At 40.2% G+C, this 20,430-nt stretch overlaps 1 protein-coding gene across 2 annotated transcripts in view; it reads left to right on the top strand.

Annotated features, from left to right (window-relative positions):
* The first annotated feature begins 760 nt into the window (after nucleotides 1–760).
* The window catches only part of C6 (complement C6), a 37,105-nt gene continuing 17,435 nt past the window's right edge, over nucleotides 761–20,430 (top strand). Inside the window, exons 1-12 of one of the 2 annotated variants that reach the window (XM_084628587.1) lie at nucleotides 761–878; nucleotides 967–1,010; nucleotides 2,591–2,750; nucleotides 3,855–4,011; nucleotides 5,979–6,123; nucleotides 6,880–7,021; nucleotides 7,910–8,048; nucleotides 9,677–9,877; nucleotides 14,916–15,156; nucleotides 16,046–16,168; nucleotides 17,458–17,624; nucleotides 18,872–19,097. In XM_084628587.1, coding sequence (XP_084484713.1) covers nucleotides 2,608–2,750; nucleotides 3,855–4,011; nucleotides 5,979–6,123; nucleotides 6,880–7,021; nucleotides 7,910–8,048; nucleotides 9,677–9,877; nucleotides 14,916–15,156; nucleotides 16,046–16,168; nucleotides 17,458–17,624; nucleotides 18,872–19,097 — 1,684 coding nt within the window. In that variant the 5' untranslated portion in view covers nucleotides 761–878; nucleotides 967–1,010; nucleotides 2,591–2,607. The remainder of the gene's footprint in view (nucleotides 879–966; nucleotides 1,011–2,590; nucleotides 2,751–3,854; nucleotides 4,012–5,978; nucleotides 6,124–6,879; nucleotides 7,022–7,909; nucleotides 8,049–9,676; nucleotides 9,878–14,915; nucleotides 15,157–16,045; nucleotides 16,169–17,457; nucleotides 17,625–18,871; nucleotides 19,098–20,430) is intronic. The other variant, XM_084628586.1, reaches the window with a different exon arrangement.

Raw genomic sequence — 20,430 nt, 5'->3', positions numbered from 1 at the left:
TGGGAAGAGGTATGGGGAAGGATGTGTCTTGCTAACTTTAATATTCAGTGCTTCTTTATCAAAATCCAGAGAAGAGAGCACACAGAAGCCTTTATTTTGCCACTGGTGAAATATAATCTGCTAAAAATATCTCACCAGAAAAAATGATGGACCAGATTCTCAGCTGGTGTAATCTGACATAATTGGTTATGCCAGTTTAGAGCAGCTGAGAACCTAACCAGATAGGTTTAAAGTGATCCTTTAAAGGAAAATATATATATGAACATAAACATGTGGCCGTATTTTCTTCCTTGTTATGTTTGACCAGCTGTTTGAATAAACCATCCTATGTCTGCTTTTCCCTGGGTTTTGCTGGTAATACTAAAGATGGCCATGCCCCATCAACCTTCCCACAGACATGATAATGCATCAATACTGCAAGATAAAGGTCATTTCTTTCTGTATACGCACACTGTTATGCAAATAAGCATTACTCAGCCTCCTACATTGTAGAAAAGTGTGTGTGTATATCCATGCGCATATGTGTGTTTCTGAACAACCACTTTAAAATAATTGCATATTCCCAAAGGTCTACATAGTATAAAGAGGAATTCCTAGCACAACACCAAAGCATAAGATGCATTTTTAAAGGTAATCACAGAGGTGCTGGCAGTCAGCCAGCTTGTCTGAAAGCTATAATACCACCAGCGGATCTTTGATTAAAATGTAACTACAACAAACAGAACCTCTGCACCTCTTGAAAAGGCTTTGAAAAACCTTTCATACCATGCTGAGGTTACATAAAACTGAAACTGACTGACTTTGCAGCCAACCATCTTGTGGTAAATTAGCCAAGTGGGCTTTTTTGCTCTTGATTTCAGTGTATGTGAAGCATCAGGGTAAGTCTACTTTTAAAAGGATTAATTCACCTGTATAGTGTGCATAAACTGTATATAACTTTGGTAATTGTCAGTGTATTTATTATAGATACTCTAGCAGATCAGAACAAGTGAGCCTTTACCTGCACACAGGTAAGGCATGAACAAAGTAACATATAAATAATTTCAGTAGAGTTTGGTCATTTTTAGGTGGGAAGTACCATAAACTGAATTTAGTAGGGGACTGGGAAGCAGGGACTCCAGGAAAACCAGAAGTTCTAATCTCTGCTCTGCTAGTTACGCACTAGCAAATCACGTAACGTCTGTGTTCAGTTGTTCCATCTGTTAAATGTGAATAATATTTTTGTCAAAAATCAACTTGCCTTCAAGGGATTAGTCATTGATGTACCACTTTGAAGAGCTTTGTATATTTTCTAAATATTATTTTCTAAGGACCTTTCTGTAATCTGATTACTCATCAAATACATATTAATTGATTTGTAGGAATTAGTAGTGGGCCAGCATTCACCCCTGGCTTCCTTCTCTGCTGAGCCTGGGATAGTGGGAGTTTGTAGCTTATCCCTACGTAAAAGGATAAATGAAACCAAATCAGATATTAGGAATGGCAATATACAAAAACCTGTAGGAGAACACTTCAACCTCCCTGGACACACAATAGCAGATTTAAAGGTAGCCATCCTGCAGCAAAAAACTTCAGGACCAGACTTCAAAGAGAAACTGCTGAGCTTCAGTTCATCTGCAAATTTGACACCATCAGCTCAGGATTAAACAAAGCCTGTGAATGGCTCGCCAACTACAAAAGCAGTTTCTCCTCCCTTGGTGTTCACACCTCAGCTGCTAGAAGAGGGCCTCATCCTCCCTGATTGAACTGACCTCGTTATCCCCAGCCTGATTCTTGCTTGCATATTTATACCGGCCTCTGGGAATTTCCACTACATGCATCCGACGAAGTGGGTATTCACCCACGAAAGCTTATGCTCCAATACGTCTGTTAGTCTATAAGGTGCCACAGGACTCTTTGCCGCTTTTAGAGATCCAGACTAACACGGCTATCACTCTGTAGCTTAGACAGGCCGCCCGGTGAAATAAAACAGGAATTGAAATGTATCTGATGGTACTCAAGGTAGCAAGGAAAAACTGTAGAAACAGTGGCCCCATACAGCAAAGCACTTAAGCACAATGGTTTATTTTAAGCCTGTGACTAGTCCCATTGAAGGATTAGGGTCAAAATGTATCTGATCTTGGTTCATTAGGGGATAGTGTTCTATTGTTTCAAGCTTAATTTGAAACAAATGTTGTTCCTAATCCTCTTTTTATTCAAGCAAAATACCTATTGGGAATACCCCTGAGTAAGGATAGCAGGATCAAATTATTATTGGTCACATACATCAAGATTTAGACAATTTCTTCATTCGAAATGGTGTTATAAATACTCATTTAGGGCTCAATCCTACTCCCATTCTAGTCAATAGCAAAACTCCTATTGACTTGTGTGACACAGGATTGTTCTTAAAATATTAACAGATAAATCCCTTGAACAATAATCGCTTTCCAGAAATCTGTCAGTTACATTGTATTTTGGATGAGATCTCTGCCTTACTGTACTTTCAAGATGAAGATAATGAAAAACAAATTACTATTAAGAGATGGGCACAAAAATATGTATGTTCCAATTTATGTTGCTCTTGCACTGTATATTCATTTTTGTGTAGCTGGACACCTTCAGACTATGGACAAGAGTATATTAGTGTGCCTTATCATCCTGGGCACGGTGATTCAGAGCAGCCAGGGGTGCTACTGTGAACATTACCCCTGGGGATCATGGTCAAGCTGTTCAAAAACTTGCAATTATGGAACCCAGACCAGGCAAAGGTAGGTGTGAACTACCAGATTGATTTCACCTCTTCACTTTTCTGTTTCAGGTGGACTGTTAGGAAAATATCACTTTGGGGTTGGCAAATCTAAAAATACCCAAGGACTTGCAGAATGCTGTGTAATAATTCTTATTTTTCTTTTGGAAGTTGTTGCATCCATAACCTATAAGGAAAAAGGAACAGTTGGCCTGTCCCAGTATTTAGATGATGAATAGCTATGAAAAGTTTAAAATCTCATCACAAAGTACATTTAAAAAAAATTAAGATGTTTTCAAGTGAAACTTTCTTGCTCACGAACCTTATAGTAAGGACATAGAACAGCCCAATATTAATTTAATCTGGTAATGATGGATTCAATCCTGCATTTCTCCAGTAAGCAGTGTATATGTGAGTGTCCCACCATTATCCAAGCCAACTCTGGAGTGATATTGATGAGCTTCATGGAGTGCTGCGCTCTTGGCTGGAAGGTCTGGCCATTGCAATGCACTGCCTTTGAGCAGGTATGAAGGAGTCAAACTGGGCAGTCTCAAAAAAGCTTGTCCCGTAAATATTGAATTCTGCATCAGTGTTTTAATTCTGCAACAGAAGGTCAATTGTGCCTAACTTCAGAGGTACAGGTTTCCTTGTTACATTGGTATATCATCCAACTGGATTCTTCTCTTTCTTTCATGCACAGAAGCTGCTCCTTATCTCTGGGTATTAAAATCTGATCTTTTTCTGTTCGCATCTGATGGCACCTTGCCATAGAGATGGACCTGAATCAAGACCCCTGTTCCATTAAACCCCTGAACATTGAGGAAGTTTGGATTGGCTGGATCCAAATTCACAACTTTAACTGATTTAACTGGGAATTGGTCCTGCTTTGAGCAGGGGGTTGGACTAGATGACCTTCTGGGGTCCCTTCCAACCCTGATATTCTATGATTCTATGATTCTAACTGTCTCTTATCATTATAGTGATCAGAACCCAAAAACCTCAGATGTGAACATCTCCCACCCCAAAGCTGGAGGAAGCTCACCCCTGGAGCCAAACTTTGCAGCCAGTTCCCACTTTTTAACAGGGCTCTAACTAAACTAATCATTTTTAACTTTTTACATTTTAGGCAAATAACATTGGATGATTATTATACAAAAAATTTCTGTGACCAACTGTGCACAAAGCAGGAATCCCGGGCATGTAACGAGCAGGCATGTCCTATCAACTGTCAGCTTGGAGACTTTGGTCCTTGGTCGGAATGTGACCCATGTGTTAAAAAACAAGTAGGTGGAAAATAAATTTGATGGGTGAGTATGAGGAAATGTGACTCTGTTATTTGCATTTCAGATACTGAACCACATGGCAAACTGATTTGCACAGTCCAAGGGAACAGGGGAAATCAATAATAAATTGGCATCGGCAGGAATATGGGGGAGTCAATTAAAAGAAACAGCTCAGAATAGAGAGAGAGGTAACACGTTTGGATACCACAAATCATTGTCACACATATGTTCATACAAAAAGGCAGAAAATCTGCCAAGTCTCCTTTCTCAAGGGGTAGTGTCAATATTAGGAACAAGTCTCCCGTAGATGAGGTAAATTCTGCCATCAAATTAACAGGTCTCTTTGGGTCACCCCAAAATGACAGAGCTGTTAGAATATTCCACAGTATTTGTCAATGCATTCTAAAGTGGGGGATAATTACATTGATGGGGTCAGATCATCCACTCTAATGGGATTTTAAAAAAAAGATAAAAAGGGTGCAAATACTGTCCTAGTCTGGCAATGGGAATTAAGACTGCTTCTTTCAACATTCATTCCAACTCTGCTTCTAAAGGCAAGATTTTCAAAAGTATTTAGGCGCCTAATTAAATCTTTAGGGTCAGATTTTCAAAGGTATTTCAGAATCTGATGAGACCAATCCAGGTAGCTAATCCTTAAGAGAGCCTGCTGCCGAAATGCAGTATGAGTCCAGAAAGAAGCATATGATGGCTTGCCCATTTCATGGATGCCCTGAGCCATGTAGGATTTCCCTCATGGAGGGCAGATTATCCCATTGTGGCATTTTACACCTTCCTCTGAAGTATCTGGTGCTGCCACTATCTGGGACAGGATATTGGGTTAGATGGGCCATGGGACTGATCCGGTTAGGCAATTGCTATGTTCTATGGGACTTCAGACATCTATGTGCGTAGATAGTCATGCTTCCTGCAGCTCCACAGGCTACCAAACTGCTCCACCCAAGTGGGGTGTGTAAGGAAGTATGGATGTTTTCCTTGGGAGATGATTTAGCTCATGTGACATTTGTTTGGAGAATGTGCTCACCATCTTCTCTCTAGAGTCAGGCTGAGCTGGTACAGAGAGGAACTGCAGGAACTGAGAAGCACAGCAGCAGCCCCACATACAAACATCAAGAGCTTCAGGGAGCAATAACTCATAACTGTATTGTGCATTTTTGAAACTGTACAGAAAAGGGGTGAGGGAATAATTTGTGTAGTGCGGGAGCTCAGAGCCACTTAACCAAACTGTAAAGCCTGTATACGTTGGAAACCACTTTAAGCCAGGGGGTGCGGCAGCACCCCTAATATCCCTAATTCTAGCATCAATGGTACAGAACCCTCGGCCTCTCTTGTTTACTCAGTTTTTGTTTAAAAACATGCATATGAAATACTGCTTTGTTTTTAATCACATAGATATTGATGTAGTGTATTTTTCTGTTTCAAGCTAAAAAATTGGCTTGCACTGATAATCTACTCCACCCCACCCTCACACACATTCCCCTCCAGCCTTGTACAAATCTCTCTCTGGTCTCCGGATGATGCTTGGCAGCTTTATATAAATGGCCTTGAAGACAGAAGGGTGTGATTTCCAAAACAAATACAAAGATAAGACTAAATAAATTCCAAATGATTGGAAGGGATGACCTGGGCTGAGAGATGGTGCCTGGAACTCAGCATAGCTTATATAGTAATGTAGTTATGGATCACAAATAATCACAAACAATGAAGCCTATAAGGAAACATAATCTCGACTGCAGACAAAGATACATAGTGGGTCTGATTCTGGTCTGATTCTGCTCTGCCTAACTCTGGAGTTACACCCATGCAATTCATTCAACTCCAGTTCTAGTCAGCAGTAACCAGTTGTGTATAGCTCTACCCACTGCTCATTAATACTAATACTAATTAATATCTATCTAGAGACTAGGTAAACACAAAAATAACCCAATTTTTCCTCTGTTTCCTTTCAGTTTCGTGTCAGGTCCTTGCGGCGCCCATCTCAGTTCAGGGGACAGGCCTGTGCTGAACAATTGGTGGATTCCCGGAGATGCTTCCCTACTAAACTTTGCAACATAAAGGAAGTTGACTGCAGGAATAAGTTCCAGTGTGAAAACGGTAATGGTGCTATTCACTCCATAGCCACTAAATCAGATGTTCAAATCAAAATCATAAAGGTAATAGGCTACTTATTTGAAGAATGACATGCTGTATGTACTCTCCAAATCCTTCCTATGCATTTGTGGAGTTTTGGAAAGAAGAAGTTAGAGAACAGATCGCCAAGGCGTTTGTGTGTAAAATAAGAGCTTTATATCTTTGTGCTGCTTCCTTCTGTCTTCATTGTGTCTGCAAGAAACTTGAGCCTGGGCAGTTTGTCTGCATGAGCTCTGTTTACTGAAGAACAGCAATGCTCTTAACAAGAAGAGATTCTTTGCATGGGTTCCTCTGTATATGTACATGGCTCTTTAGAGTTTTAGGTCTTGATCTGCACCAGTTTAACTGAACTAGTGCAAAGTTCTGGGTGGATACTCTTAAGTAGATTTAAAGGTGGCTTATGTAGATTTAGCTTGGGCCTGTTCCTCAATTAAAATAAGCCTGAGTTAAACCAAAGAAAGAATCTTCACATAGGCTTTTGGCAAATCTTAAGTTAAACCAGGGCAATTCTGCATGTGGACAACCATTAGAACAAGAGAAGCTGCTCCCTGCTAGAACAACGAAGGCATTTCTGTTATTTCCCTAGAGTTCTTTTCTTCCTGCAGACTCATACCCCCTAATTATTAAAGCATTAGAAACATCTCTTTGTCTTACCCTTATTCTAACGGACAGAGCTATTGTATGAAAAACATTTTTGCTGCTGCGGTTTCTCTGGAACAGGTCGCTGCATTGCCAAAAGTTTGGAGTGCAATGGGGAGAACGACTGTGGGGACAACTCAGATGAAAGGGACTGTCGGCGGAAAAAGACCGTGTGCAACAGGAGATATGAGAGCATCCCCAGTGTACAGTTAATGGGCAATGGGTATGTTGCTTTTGCTTGCCTTTTTCATAGGTTATGGTGTTTTTATCTCATTAACACCTGGGTAAATGAGGTAGTTACTATCTGAAGGCTGCGCTGGTACATTAGTGAATCCAACTGCACAAAATACCTGATTTTTTTTTTATTAAGAGTATCAAAAAATTATAAGAATATAATTAAATGATGGCACTTGGCAATTGCATTTACTTAGCCACAGAGCTCCCTTGTTTCCTATACAGGATGCAATAGAGAGAGCCATACAACCATTAGTCTCTGGGGGCTTGGGGCCCCCACGTGCCCTCTTGGCAGCCTGGGCTCCACACATCAGAAATGTGCAGTTACATTGTGTCTGAGTCCTTCTGTTCATTGGAGAATGTTTTCCTAAACATGTCTTGCTCTGCACTACATGTGAATTTCTTTGATTAGATTTTTACCCAACATCATTTAAAGTTATGTTTTGTTTGCTACTGTCAGCTGAAAAGAACAATTTTACTGGGTGACTGTATGCAACTTGCTCTTCTGCCATAGAGTGCTTCTAATCCAGAATCAAATCCAAAGACCCAGAGCATAGCACAGAGGGGATATATGTGCAGCCTCTTCAAACATTACAGCCCTAGGTACTCCAGTTCCCCAGTGATGGGTGTGACGTAGCGTCCTGGATCAATAGAGACAGACAAGTGTGAAAGTATAGGTGCATTTTTGAGATGCATTCTTCATGAGTTCGGAACTCTTGTAGGAAGAATTTCTTTCAAAGCATCAACATAAAATCCATTGATTAGATCCTTAGTTGATGTAAACCTACATTCTTTTCAGCTATGTTGATTTACATCAGGTTTTAGCCCTATTATCTTTCCATGTCTTTTTAACTTCGGAAGATTACTTTCTTTCTAGTTTTCATCTTCTGGCTGGAGAGAGCCGAGGAGAAATCCTTGATAACTCATTCAACGGAGGAAAATGCACAACAGTAAAAGGCAATGACACAAGGAAATCATTTCGTGTTCCTGCAAATCTTGAGACTATCCACTTTCAGGTACTGTCTGAGGAGTAAAGCCACTAAACAACAGCTCTGCTCTGAGATGCCCATATGAGATATATGGGTGTGTTAAGCAGTGATGTATTCTAGATTATGACTCAAGAAAAGTACCTAAGAGCTATGACAAGGGTACATCACTTTGGAGACAGATCACTACAGATGTTTATTGATGTCAATGGCAGCTCTGTCGACAGAATAAGGGCAAAGTGTGCAACAAGGTCCACGCTATGGATGAGATCCACATTGCAGATTTTATACTAACTGCAGCCATATTTTTTACCAATGATGCAAGAGGTGTGATTGCACAAAGACCACACTTCCAAAGGCGTTATGTAAGGAGTTTAACTTGGTTTGCAAGTACAAAGCTTGTAGATTTAGTAGCCATCCAGGTTCAAGTGTAGAGAAGTGCAGAAATGTTTAATTATGGGAGAAGCAAATTGTTTTGCTCCATGTCTCTGCAAAGCTGTCCTCGTGACATAGTGAGTTTTCATCCACCAATAGAAATTGGCAAATTATAGTAGGTTTAGAGGTTTGTGCTGTATGTGCATCTGGATCTATATATTCACATATACAACATGCTTTGGGCTGGAAAGATCATTGGACCAGAATCTCCCTCTTAAGTTTCAGTGCTTTGTAATTTGAAATAGACTAGAGCAGAGTTTCCCAAACTGTGTTCTGCATGATGTGAATAGGTGTTCTGTGAAAGAATCTAGAATTTAATTTTGACTCTTGCACTTGATTTTTGTACTACTTTATATGCGTTTTCCAGTTAGAAATTGTTAGTTCAAGTTACTTTAAATTTGTATTTTTGCTTTGTTTTATAAAATAACATATATTTGAGCATAAATAATGCAATTTTTTATCTGAAAACCAAACGACTACAAAATAATATTATAAGTGTTCTGTAATAGGCTAAAAAGTGTTCCGTGGCCAAAAAAGTTTGGGAAACGCTGGGCTAGAGATTCGATGAGAATGGCATTACTCATAGTATTTCAATTCTTTCCTTCCTGCTCCCAGCTTAAATCGGAGAGTGGAGCAGTGTGCAGAACTAGAAATGGACAAAAACCCAACCAAACTAACATGAACTGAACTTTTTCAAATTTCCCAGAATGTTTTATTTTGGATTTGCTTGAGTTGGGCTGAAAATGTGAATCATTTCTTATTTTACGCAAACCAGTTGTCTCATCCCTTGTATGTACGAAGGGACTTGCAACTGTGGAAGGTCTGAGCTCCTTTGAATATCAACAGCTTTGAAAAGCATGTTGAAAGTGGGAAATATTGTTAAGGCTTTTCAGACACATTTTCAAAGTCTGACATCAGTTGCACTTGAAACTGTCTACATTCAAATATGTATTTGATATATAAATGAATAACTGCATGCAAAAACACCCATTTGACCTATTTTCATGTCCAAATGCCTTTCCGTGCATATACCTTTTGCACATTTTAACCATCAACTTCTAAAAACAGTCCCTTGTGTAATCAATGGACTTTTTTCTTGTCATTTTGTCAATTGTTAAACATTCAAATGTGTTGCTCCCAGAAAATTTCAGAACTTCATTTTTTAATAATAATCTAACGAACAACCTTTTGGGTGAGCTTGTTTTGCATTTCTGCCTCTCTAGGTGGAAAATGAAGAGGATGATGTGGCATCAGATTTCTATCAGGATATAATTCCTCTGCACACTGAATCTGCTAGTGATAATTCATACACTGGCTCTGGAAGAAGCTCTTCTGGGATCCCAGGTCTCTTCTCAAAAAAGAGACGTGTAAAAATCACATCATCTTCCTCCTTCAAGGAAGCCATTGAAGCCTCATATAAAAAGGTATAATAAACTAGATCTCATATTTTATTATTTCTTTCACTCTCCATCTGTTCAATCCCAGGAATGACAGACCTTCAAAAGAGTATGTTTATAATCAAGCTAGCACAAGAAACTTTTCTATGCTAAATGAGAGAAAGGAAAATGGGTACTCAGGGCTGAAATGATTGTCAAACCCAGATAACCTCTTAGTTTAATAATAGGCAATTTTATTCACTTGGGTGAAATATAAACATTGTTTTTTCACACATGGGTTATCACCTTGCCCTTTAAATGACTTCTAGGAGATAGATCTACATTTTATACCTATAAAATTCCATTGGACTTACGTATAAATAAGATTTTTTTCTTCCTTATGCCACAAGAGATACCACTGTGTGGAAAAGTACCATGTCAAAACATCATAGGATACCTCTCTTCTAAGAATATATCAGAGTTGAGACTAACAGGTCAGGTAACCCAACCCCTCACTCCAAGCCCAGGCAGTCGGTTGAGAAAATGGCCCAGAGGAAATAAAGTTCAACCAGGATTTGTGATTTTATAAATATGGGAATAAATCCACATTATTTTTCACCTCTGGTAACTCTCACCTTATAATACCAGAGGCTTGGAACTGTCAGGTTATTGGTAGTCTATCGAATAGTTATTGAACTAGAGCATACCTTGATTCAAAGATTTCCAGTGATACAGAATCCCTAATAAATTGTCCAATGGTTAATTACCCTCACTGTTTTAAAAAAAAATAGCACCTTATATCTAATCTGAATTTGTCGAGCTTCGGTTTCTAGCAATTGGATCTTGTTATATCGTTGTTGGCTAAACTGAAGAGCCTGCTACTATCAAATTTCTGTCTGGCAGGTCAATAACTGCCTGTTCTAAAGTCCACTGAAGTCAACAGAGAGACTCGTTCTGATTTTAATGGATTTTGGATTAAGCCCATTTGCCTTGACAGGTGCTCCTGGTACACTGGGCAGCAGGTGACTGGTTAAGATTGAGTTTGAACTACTTAATTCAAGAAACCATTCTCCACAAATACAGGGTAGTTATCAATGTGCAGCACTTTTCTTTGCTACTTATATGTGCATTGGAATCCAAAATGAATGGACACAAAATCACAAAAATGCTGACATTAGCATATCAAATAAAACATGTGGCTTATGATGTTTTTAATAAAAAGATCATTTTCTCCAAAAAAAAAAAAATTCAGTTGGTTTTTAATGTCTGCAGTGAAGCGATAGGCTTCTTCCAAAAACTATTGTTTTTTCACAGCTTAACAGCTGCCAAGAATATTATTGAGTGGAGAGGGAAGAGTTTAATAAGACTGTATCTGTATAGTTTTTCATGCATAAAGGTAAACAGGCACTTCTTTTCAGCCAGAAATGTCTGTAATCTTAGATTAAGAACCACAGACCAAGAAAGAACAGAAGTAAAGTCCCTACCAGAGAGTATACAGTGTGTGTTTGCCATCTCTGAGAAGTCTGTATTGAACTGAATGCAAAATGACTGCTGGCCTCTGCAAATCAGAGACACCTTTAGAAATTTAAGAGGGCAGTACACAACAGAGAAAACAGAGAGCATAGTTAAATATGTCACAGTAGCTGCTGCTTCTAATCATGATTAGGGTGGTGCAAAATGCTAGCAATGGATCCAGAAACCTACCTGACTTTCTCGTTTCCTTACAAGATTGTCTAAGATTCATGAGTGTTAACATAAGTTTTAAAATTGAACCTAGTTTGAGAAATCCTAGCCAGTTTGTTTCACAATGGAATCTTTTTTTTTTTTTAATTTAACGCGTGTAGCATGGTAGTTCCTCAGAGTCAGTCAAGAGAGGGGCCTCATTGTACAGAGTAAAAAGAAAAGGAGGACTTGTGGCACCTTAGAGACTAACCAATTTATTTGAGCATAAGCTTTCGTGAGCTACAGCTCACTTCATCGGATGCATATGATGCAGTGAGCTGTAGCTCACGAAAGCTTATGCTCAAATAAATTGGTTAGTCTCTGAGGTGCCACAAGTACTCCTTTTCTTTTTGCGAATACAGACTAACACGGCTGTTACTCTGAACCCTGTCATTGTACAGAGTAGTAGACAGTCCCTGTCCCAAGGAGCTTACAGTCTAAGAGATAAGACAGACATAGGGTGAGGAAAGGGGTAAAACGTACAAGCAGAGTGAACAATGTGATGGTGGCAAATGTCATGTTAATTCCATGATATTTGGAAGGGGGGTTACTTAAGAGGGGAGCAGCTAAATGGAAAGGGAAGGAAGTAGGGTGACAGGGAAGGGGAGAAGAGCATATGGGGGTCAGGAGTGGAGTGAAGCTCTGGTGAATAGACTGGGAGGGGAGCAGGAGGGTTGGAGCAAACAGCCAGTCAGGTACAGTCAGGACAGAGAAAGCTCAGTCAAAACTGTAGAAAGTTCTCTGGATGTCTGAAGGTCCCTGCTTTGGCTGTGTCTGCTCCTACTAGCTGGAATCTCTGGCCAGCTCCTCTCTGCAGTTTTCTCCAGTGCCCAGACTGGGAGTTGGGGGGAGGGAGAGGCACCACATGGGTCCTAGTGCCCCCAGAGTTCAGGGGGCCACTTCTGCACTATTGTTGATCCAAAGCAAGTAATGGGGGTAGCGGAGGCCCCAACTTGGACTCATTTCGCCCCCTCCCCACCAGGGCAGCAGTCCCTGATTTGGTTGCTTCTGTCCCTACTGGCTGGAGTGTGTGGCTGAAATCATGTGAATCTAATGAGTTCAATGTACAAACAAGTGAAACACAGCGGTTTTGACTTCACTTTGAGTTTGTCCTTATTTAAAACTTACAGGAATGAAACAGTATTGCTTGAAATCAGAGAAAATATCCCCATGAATTAATTGTACATCCCCTTCTCAATCAAAACTGCCAAGTCTCACACTGGCCAGTTGTGCCTCCTTGGGTTACACCACAATGAACTAAGTAGATTGTGTATATGTTAATTGAAGTCACTGAAGTTATGTTCATGTAACTGAGCAGAATTTGGCACAATATCATACTAAATAGTCTACCCTGACCAAGATAAATATTTGTAATAATATTTAGTACTGATATTTAGTACTCTAAGGGATAAGTTTACCACTGGCATAAGTAGGTTTTACTGATGTTATGAGGATCTCTACAGTTTTATAGGGGAAGCATCTGCCCAAAGATAATTAGATTTAAGATTTCCAAGTTTCTAGAATGTTTAGATATCTTATAGTGCCAAAAATCCTGAGCATTTCTGTGTTTGAATGTAGTACTTATTGGGTAGATATTAAATTTCTGGGAAATTGTTCTGCAAAGAATTGCTTGTCACAAGCATTTAGCAATACATTTACCAGTAGAAATTACAGATACATGATACACAAGTACAATACAAAAGACAGCTGGGTTGGACACAATTAGAAAATATATGCTTTCTGAGCCAAGTGAGGGTAAAAACAAGGATGCACACATTCAGTGGAAATGTGTGAAAAGTACCTATGCCATTCATGAGTGGATAGATACAAAACCAGAGAGAAAGTCCAAGAAAAGCCCTGAGAAATACTAGGGAATGAAACTGTTGGCTAAATCCTGATGTTCTAAATCATGCAAAATTCCCATTGAAATTAATGCACATTTGGCCTGACTAAGCATTTAGGCCAATATTTTCAGAAGTGGCCGCTCATTTTGGGTGTCCTGCTTGAGACATCTTATTGTCAGAGTTGCTGGTATGAGCTCCCATTGAATTCAGTGGGTACAGGATCAGTCCCAACTTCAATAGGAACTTGTGCTACCAAAGATCAGTTTGAGTATCTCAGTATGTCCTAAGGAGAAATACAAGTGGCATCTCTTAGGGCATTTATTTCAAATCTCCCTGTAACTGCGATGTGAAATGTTAGATGGGCATCCTGGAATTCAATGCAAACTGTATAAAATGAGCTAAAATTGTGACTGGCCAACCGTGGGGAAGGGGAAGCTGAGATCCAGCTGGGATTACGCTTCGTTTCCCCAGCATCTCTTGGTCTGCGCAGAGAGAAGCAGCTGACACAGGAAGCTGCAGCTTCTGATTATGTCATCAGTGCCTCTTTTCATGTTGTTGTTTTTGTTTTTTGTTTTACTCTGGACATTCTCTCCCATCTATTGACGTTGTTTGCTCCAACATCCTGTGCGCACCCTGAAAGTCTCTTCTTTTCAGCCTCATCCACCTGCTTTCCTCTCCCTCCCTTTGTCTTTCTATTTAGCTAACAAAATCCCAAGCATTCAGAAACCGTGAGTCAGGTGCCCCAAAAACGTGAGACTGGTTTCGGAATCATGAAACTTTCAAAGCACAGTTTTGTTTTCTTTTTCTTTGCCTTCTGGTTTCTGATCCCTGTGGGTGCACTTGCTTTGTGGTTTCAAGCTTTTCCCTGCCATCCTGCGGGCTAGAAACTTGAAAGCCGAGATTCTGACGCAATGTCTTGATTCCAGCTGTGGCTGTGAGAAAAACACCAAATACTGTGAGACTCATGATAAAATCATGGGAATTGGCAACACCGATCGAATCCCCTATCTCCAAAAACCACCCTGAAAAAGTTAAGAAAACAAAATCATGGAACTAACGTGATAGTTGCAAACCATCACACCTATCACTCTGCTTGCATGTTACATTCCTTCCTCCCAGCTCTCTTTGCCTTGTCTATTTGGGCTGCACATTCTTCAGAACAGGGACTGTCACTTATTCTGTGTTTGTATAGAATGAATGAAAGGGTCCTGAGCTCAGTTTTGGTCCCTGCACTCTAACATCATACAAGTAATAATTAATAAGAATACGTTTTGTCTATGTGTCTATCATGCAATGAGACATATACTCTCAAATGTAACCAAGTGCTTGTAGCCTCAAGTGAATTGAGCTCTGCATTCATTGGTGCTAGTTTACCCATGATCAAAGAAACATAAAATATAATGTATTTGCCCCTTTTTACAATATACAAAGGGAAATGAACATATTCTCAGCCTTTTTGCTGCTTGTCTTGAACCACAGAATAAGGGTATCTAGTGTCTCATGTTTTTCTTTCTTTCTAGAATTCCAACTTTATTAGGGTCCATAAAGTGATTGCAGTTTCAAACTTCACGATGAAACAATCAGATCTGCAGCTCTCAAATATCTTTCTAAAGGCACTTAACCACCTGCCTTTGGAGTACAACTATGCTTTATATAGCAGAATTTTTGATGACTTTGGGACTCATTACTACGCTTCTGGATCAATGGGTGGCACATATGACCTTCTTTATCAATACAGTGCTGAAGAACTGAAGAATTCAGGTATGTAACCTTTGGTGAGAAAAAAACCATATGATCGATTTAATAGCATATATATATTTTCCTATCATTCTGCTAATATTGCCTGAGAGAAAAGCACTGCCCCATATTTTCATGTTTTAGCATATATAATTCAGTAATCCTATATTGCGTTCAAACAAAATAATGTCTAACCTCACAAATTTATGTAGGTCTAGGCTTTACCAAGGAAAGTGATGGGTTCTCCTTCTCTTGATGTCTTCTAGAATGGATGCTTTAGTCAAACCCAACTTATTTTTCTCAATGCAGGGGTAAATGGGTGAAATCCTATGGCTTGTGTGATATAGGAGGTCAGACCAGGTGAACTAATGGTTCTTTCTAGCCCTAAAATGAAAATTATTAGCAATTACTGTTGGCAGTAAATTCCTTAGAAAGATAATCAAATCATTAAAATGGAGAGAGCATTCTACAAAAGCTGAAAATCTAACTTCTCAGGTTAAAGGCTGTGCTCCTGAATTATGGTACCATTAACTTGTGTGGGGACTGCTCGTTAATAAAACAAAGTATAATCGGGTGTGTCAAGGAAATACGAGCAGCATCAGTGCATACTTAGACAGGTATGGTAAATATGGCTCTGTCCAACATTGTTGGTGCGTGAGATAATAGTGGGATGTCTGATGAAACAACACTGGGCTGAAGGAAGTAATCCACAACACCAAAGTCATCTTCAGGATGTAACTGGTGGGGATGAGAACCTCAGACATGGAGGAATCTAGTGGGGTGTTCTAGGTGAGGAATGCTATGAAATACATGTAGGCAAAAGGGGAGTCATGTGGAAACTAGGGATGCTGTTTAGTGTTTTGCGTTTAATATTTGGCACTTAATGCCATCATTGCTGTTTAATATTTCCTAGGTTTGACACAGCAAGAATCGACAGAATGTGTCCGGGTAGAAACAACTAGGCGTGTGTTTTTCAGAAAGAAAAAGAAAGTACATACGACGTGCACCACAAATAAACTGACTGAACGCCATGAAGGTCACTGTTATGAGAACTAAGCACTGTATACTGTTATTTACCATGAGGGATAGTATCTGACAGTTATTGGGGTGAAACTCTAACTTCATTGGAGTCAATGGCAAAACTCCCATCAATTTCAGTGGGGCCAGTTTTTCACCTTTTATCTCCCAAGTCAAGCATTACAAGCACTGTGGCCCAGATCCTTTCCCCTGTTCCATCCTGGCACATTTTCCAGCTGAGGAATCCTATTTCACAAAACTAGTATAGCCATCTCCTATGCCACCTCTCTCCATATTTTCAGGGTGAGGGCATGCTGGAGGTGGGAAGGCGACATGTCAGGAGTGCTCTGGCAGGCCCACCTGGTAGATGATCATTTGAGGACTATTACCAGCTGGCAGAGTCTAGAGCAGCCCCCAAGCTGCTCTCAACTTCTCCATGGTTGAAGGTGGCACAGAATCAGACAGAGAATCAGGAATCCATAACTAACTCCTCAACATCCCCCTCTTCTCTGCTGTACCAAGCAAAGCTCTGGTGCAACAGAGACTCTACCCTATTCTTTTTGTGTACTTCAAGTATATTAAGAGAACGGTTTATTTTCTTCAAAGTGTTAGGGAGTCATGCATCCAGCATAAATAGAAAGAACTATTTGATCATCTCAGGCCAAATATGCCTTCCCTTACTCATGTGAGTAGTGCCATATGAAAGACAACCAAACTATTGAGATGTGTAAGGAAAGCAAGAGTTGACATTCCTGTCCCAGCCCATTCTCTAGCCAGCATGGATTGTTCCGTATGATATTTTTACTCATATTGTACTACATCCAGTCTAGTTTTAAATGTCTCCAGGGATGAGGCTTTCAGGCCCTTCTTTTATGAGACTATTCCACAATCTACTAAATTTCACCACTGGGATATTTTCTTGGTATTCAGACTACATTTTTCTTTCTTAATTTCATAACATGACTCCTATTACGCTCTTTGGACCTGGATGAGTAGTTCCTCTGCACTGAGTTGTTTACACCTTCAAGTATTAGTAGAAATTTATCCCTTGGTCAGTCTTGCCAGAGTCACATAAATGCCAGTCGGACCCGTTGTCAGTGGCGAACTTTCCATTGACTTCAGTGGGAGTGGGATGGGGGAGAGAGAGAGAGGAATGACCATCTCCCTACCCTATAATTTGGTGCTCCTGTGTCACAAGCAAATCCTATTGGCTCTTCTTAAAAAAACCCAATCCTTGGAGTTTGCATTAAATGCAGTTGAAAAGTTCTGGTTATGTTCTGGAAAACCTTGATTTTAATCTCATTTTAGGATCATTTTTGCAGTCGGCTGAACGGTCTATTTCACTGGTAAAAGGTGGAAGGGCAGAATACGCTGCAGCTTTGGCCTGGGAGAAAAAGGGGTCTTTCCCAGAGCATACAGTATTCATAGACTGGGTGGAATCAACAAAGGACAATCCTATTGTGATTGATTTTGAGGTAAGAAAAGAAAGCCTTTATTTTCTTGCTAGTATTTTTCTATCATCCTTTCGGGGAGCAAAAGCTAGATCGGGGGTTCTCAAACTTCACTGCACCGTGTCCCCCTTCTGACAACAAAAATTACTACAGACTCCAGGAGGGGGGACCCAATCCTGAGTCTGCCCTAGCCATGCCGCCCTGGAGGGGGGGGCGGGGAGGGGCAAAGCCAAAGCCCAAGCTCCACCACCCCAGGGCGGGAGGCCAAAGCCCAAGGGCTTCAGTCCCAGGCAGGAGGCCTGTAACCTGACTCCCGCCACCCAGGGCTGAAGCCCTTAGGCTTTGGTTTCGGACCTGGGTGGTGGGGCTTGGGCTGCGGCCCCAGGCCCCAGCAAGTGTAAGCCAGCCCTGCGACCCACAGTTTGCGAACTGCTGGACTAGATCCTTCGTTCTTTTTCACCTTTTTCCCTGGAATGAGACTGGGGATTATTTCACATATACAAAATATTTTAGAGAGTTTTATAAATATTTATTAGAGCTACTTTTTGTATCCCTCAGCCTGTAAAACTAACTCTCCTTAGTACTGGGCGTCCAAATTTAAGGGTGCTGGACAGCCACAGGGAGTGAGGGGAGTCATTGCTCCTATTTTCAGACATCACTGGGAAGGAGGAGTGCCCCGGAGCTTGGTAGTAGGAAGGGGTTGGTTATTTTGGGGAAGAAGGAAAGCAGTGCACTAGTTGTGTGCAGAAAGTTAGCTGACTTCCTCACTGTGCAAACTCCACAACCACTCCTAGTTTGGAAAACATAGAATGTAACTAAACAGTAAATGTAATATCAGTCCCATCACATTGCTCACCACTGTATATTACTGCATCTCCCATGAGTGTACATGACCTCCATGTCTTTGTTTACACCATCTTACCTGCTGTGATTTTTAAATGTATATTACTAATTCTTTGCCACTTGCCCATTAGGCCCTCACCCCTGTAAAGAGGAAAATATAGATATGAGTGATCTAGATGTATGGAGTTTTTAATGCCCTGTTAAATACCAAGAAATTGCACCATGCACCACACTCCCAATATCTTATACACATAGCCTTGTAGGCTCTGGTGTCTTTAAAAAAGGAAGGGGTGGGGGTAGCTGTTTGAGATACGTTGATGCCCTGCAGCTATCCATAGCAAGAAGTCAATACAGCTAACTCTGTACTGCAAGGAAATTTCCACTTTATTGTTCATTATATGATCCTCTGCTATGTACTTGTCTTTCAGCTGGCCCCCATCCTGGATTTGGTGAAGAACTTCCCATGTGCAGTGACTAAACGGCGCAACCTCAGAAGAGCTCTTATTGAATACATGGACATATTTGACCCTTGCAAATGTGCTCCCTGTCCCAATAATGGCAGGCCTTTGTTGTCTGGAACGGAGTGTCTCTGTGTGTGTCAGGCTGGCACCTATGGGGATAACTGTGAGAAACGTGCACCAGATTACAAATCAGGTATTTACAGTAATACCGTAATGATGCAAATATGATCCTTCTTTCTAGCTGCACAATTTAATGTTAAAAGTTAAAGCTTGTTGGAATCTGGAGTTCCCATTCAATGAAATTCCAAACTTTCACATTTCCATTCCATCAGAACAAAAAATTGAAATTTCAAAGTTTCCCACAGAGCAAAATTCCACAATTTCATTTCAAACTAATCAAAATGATATTTAGTTTTGACTTTTATAAAATGTTTAATTTCGATATAGTGGAAATAGTTTCATTTTGATAAGATTGAAAAATTTCATTTGGACTTTGTTGGCTTGATTTTTATGTTATATTATAAATTATGAAAGTTGAGACATTTCATAATTTCATGTTACACATTTCATGCTTTGTCAGAATATTTGAAACATTTCAACTTTTATATTAAATTATATTTGTATTTTATTTTGTAAATTGGCAATTGAGTATAAATTGGCATTCTTTAATTAGTAAGTGATAATTTAATGATAAGTGTTGAAGTGGTTTGGTATTTCCTAATGTAATGTGTATAATAAAAAAATACACCGTTTATTTTTTATTCTGTATTTTTATTATACATATTACAATAGGAAGTTGCCAATTACTAGACCATTACAAACGACCAGTTACTCCACCAATTACCAAACTAATTAGAATACCAATTACCAATTTTAAAGTAAAAATAAATCAGGCAAGACAGGCAGTCAGCCTGTGGCAAGCCAGCCAGGGAGCCAGGTGGGGAGCCCAGGGAGCCATGGCAGCTGGGTGAGCAGCTAGGGCGCTCAGGAGAGCCAGCCAGGTGGGAAGCTGGGCAGCCCAGGGAACCAGCCACCCAGGGAGGCTGCTTACCATAAAGTTTGCTGCCCAGAAATTTGGCAGCCTGGCAGCTGGCTAGCCAAGGACCCTACTAGGTGGGCATGTGGACAGCCTTCCCCGCACCCATTGCAGGTGGGTGACTGGACTAGTAGGAAATCAAGCAGACAGCCTGCTAGCCTGTCTTCTTGCCTGGTTTCCATCAGAAGTGAAATGTTTTGATTGTATCAAATCAGCATTTTCAAGTAGAAAAATATTCCAACAGGAAATTTTCTACTAGCGCTAGTGGAAAGTGCTTCTATCAATGTACTGATTTAATCATATCCATACTGTGAAAATGCATTTTGAAAGTGAAAATCTATATTATGGCGTATATGTATATAAGTGTGCAAACTCCTGTTTATAATAGCATCCAATAATCTGGTGTCCAACATGAATCTGTAATTATAATATTTTTAAAATGTGGTCCTTGTACAAGTGAAAGCTTAAAATCCCTGGCTAGCTCTAAGAA

This window comes from Lepidochelys olivacea (assembly GCF_965140295.1).
Source record: "Lepidochelys olivacea isolate rLepOli2 genome assembly, chromosome: 5".
Lineage (NCBI taxonomy): Eukaryota > Metazoa > Chordata > Testudines > Cheloniidae > Lepidochelys > Lepidochelys olivacea.
This window is presented reverse-complemented; position numbering and strand designations above follow the sequence as displayed.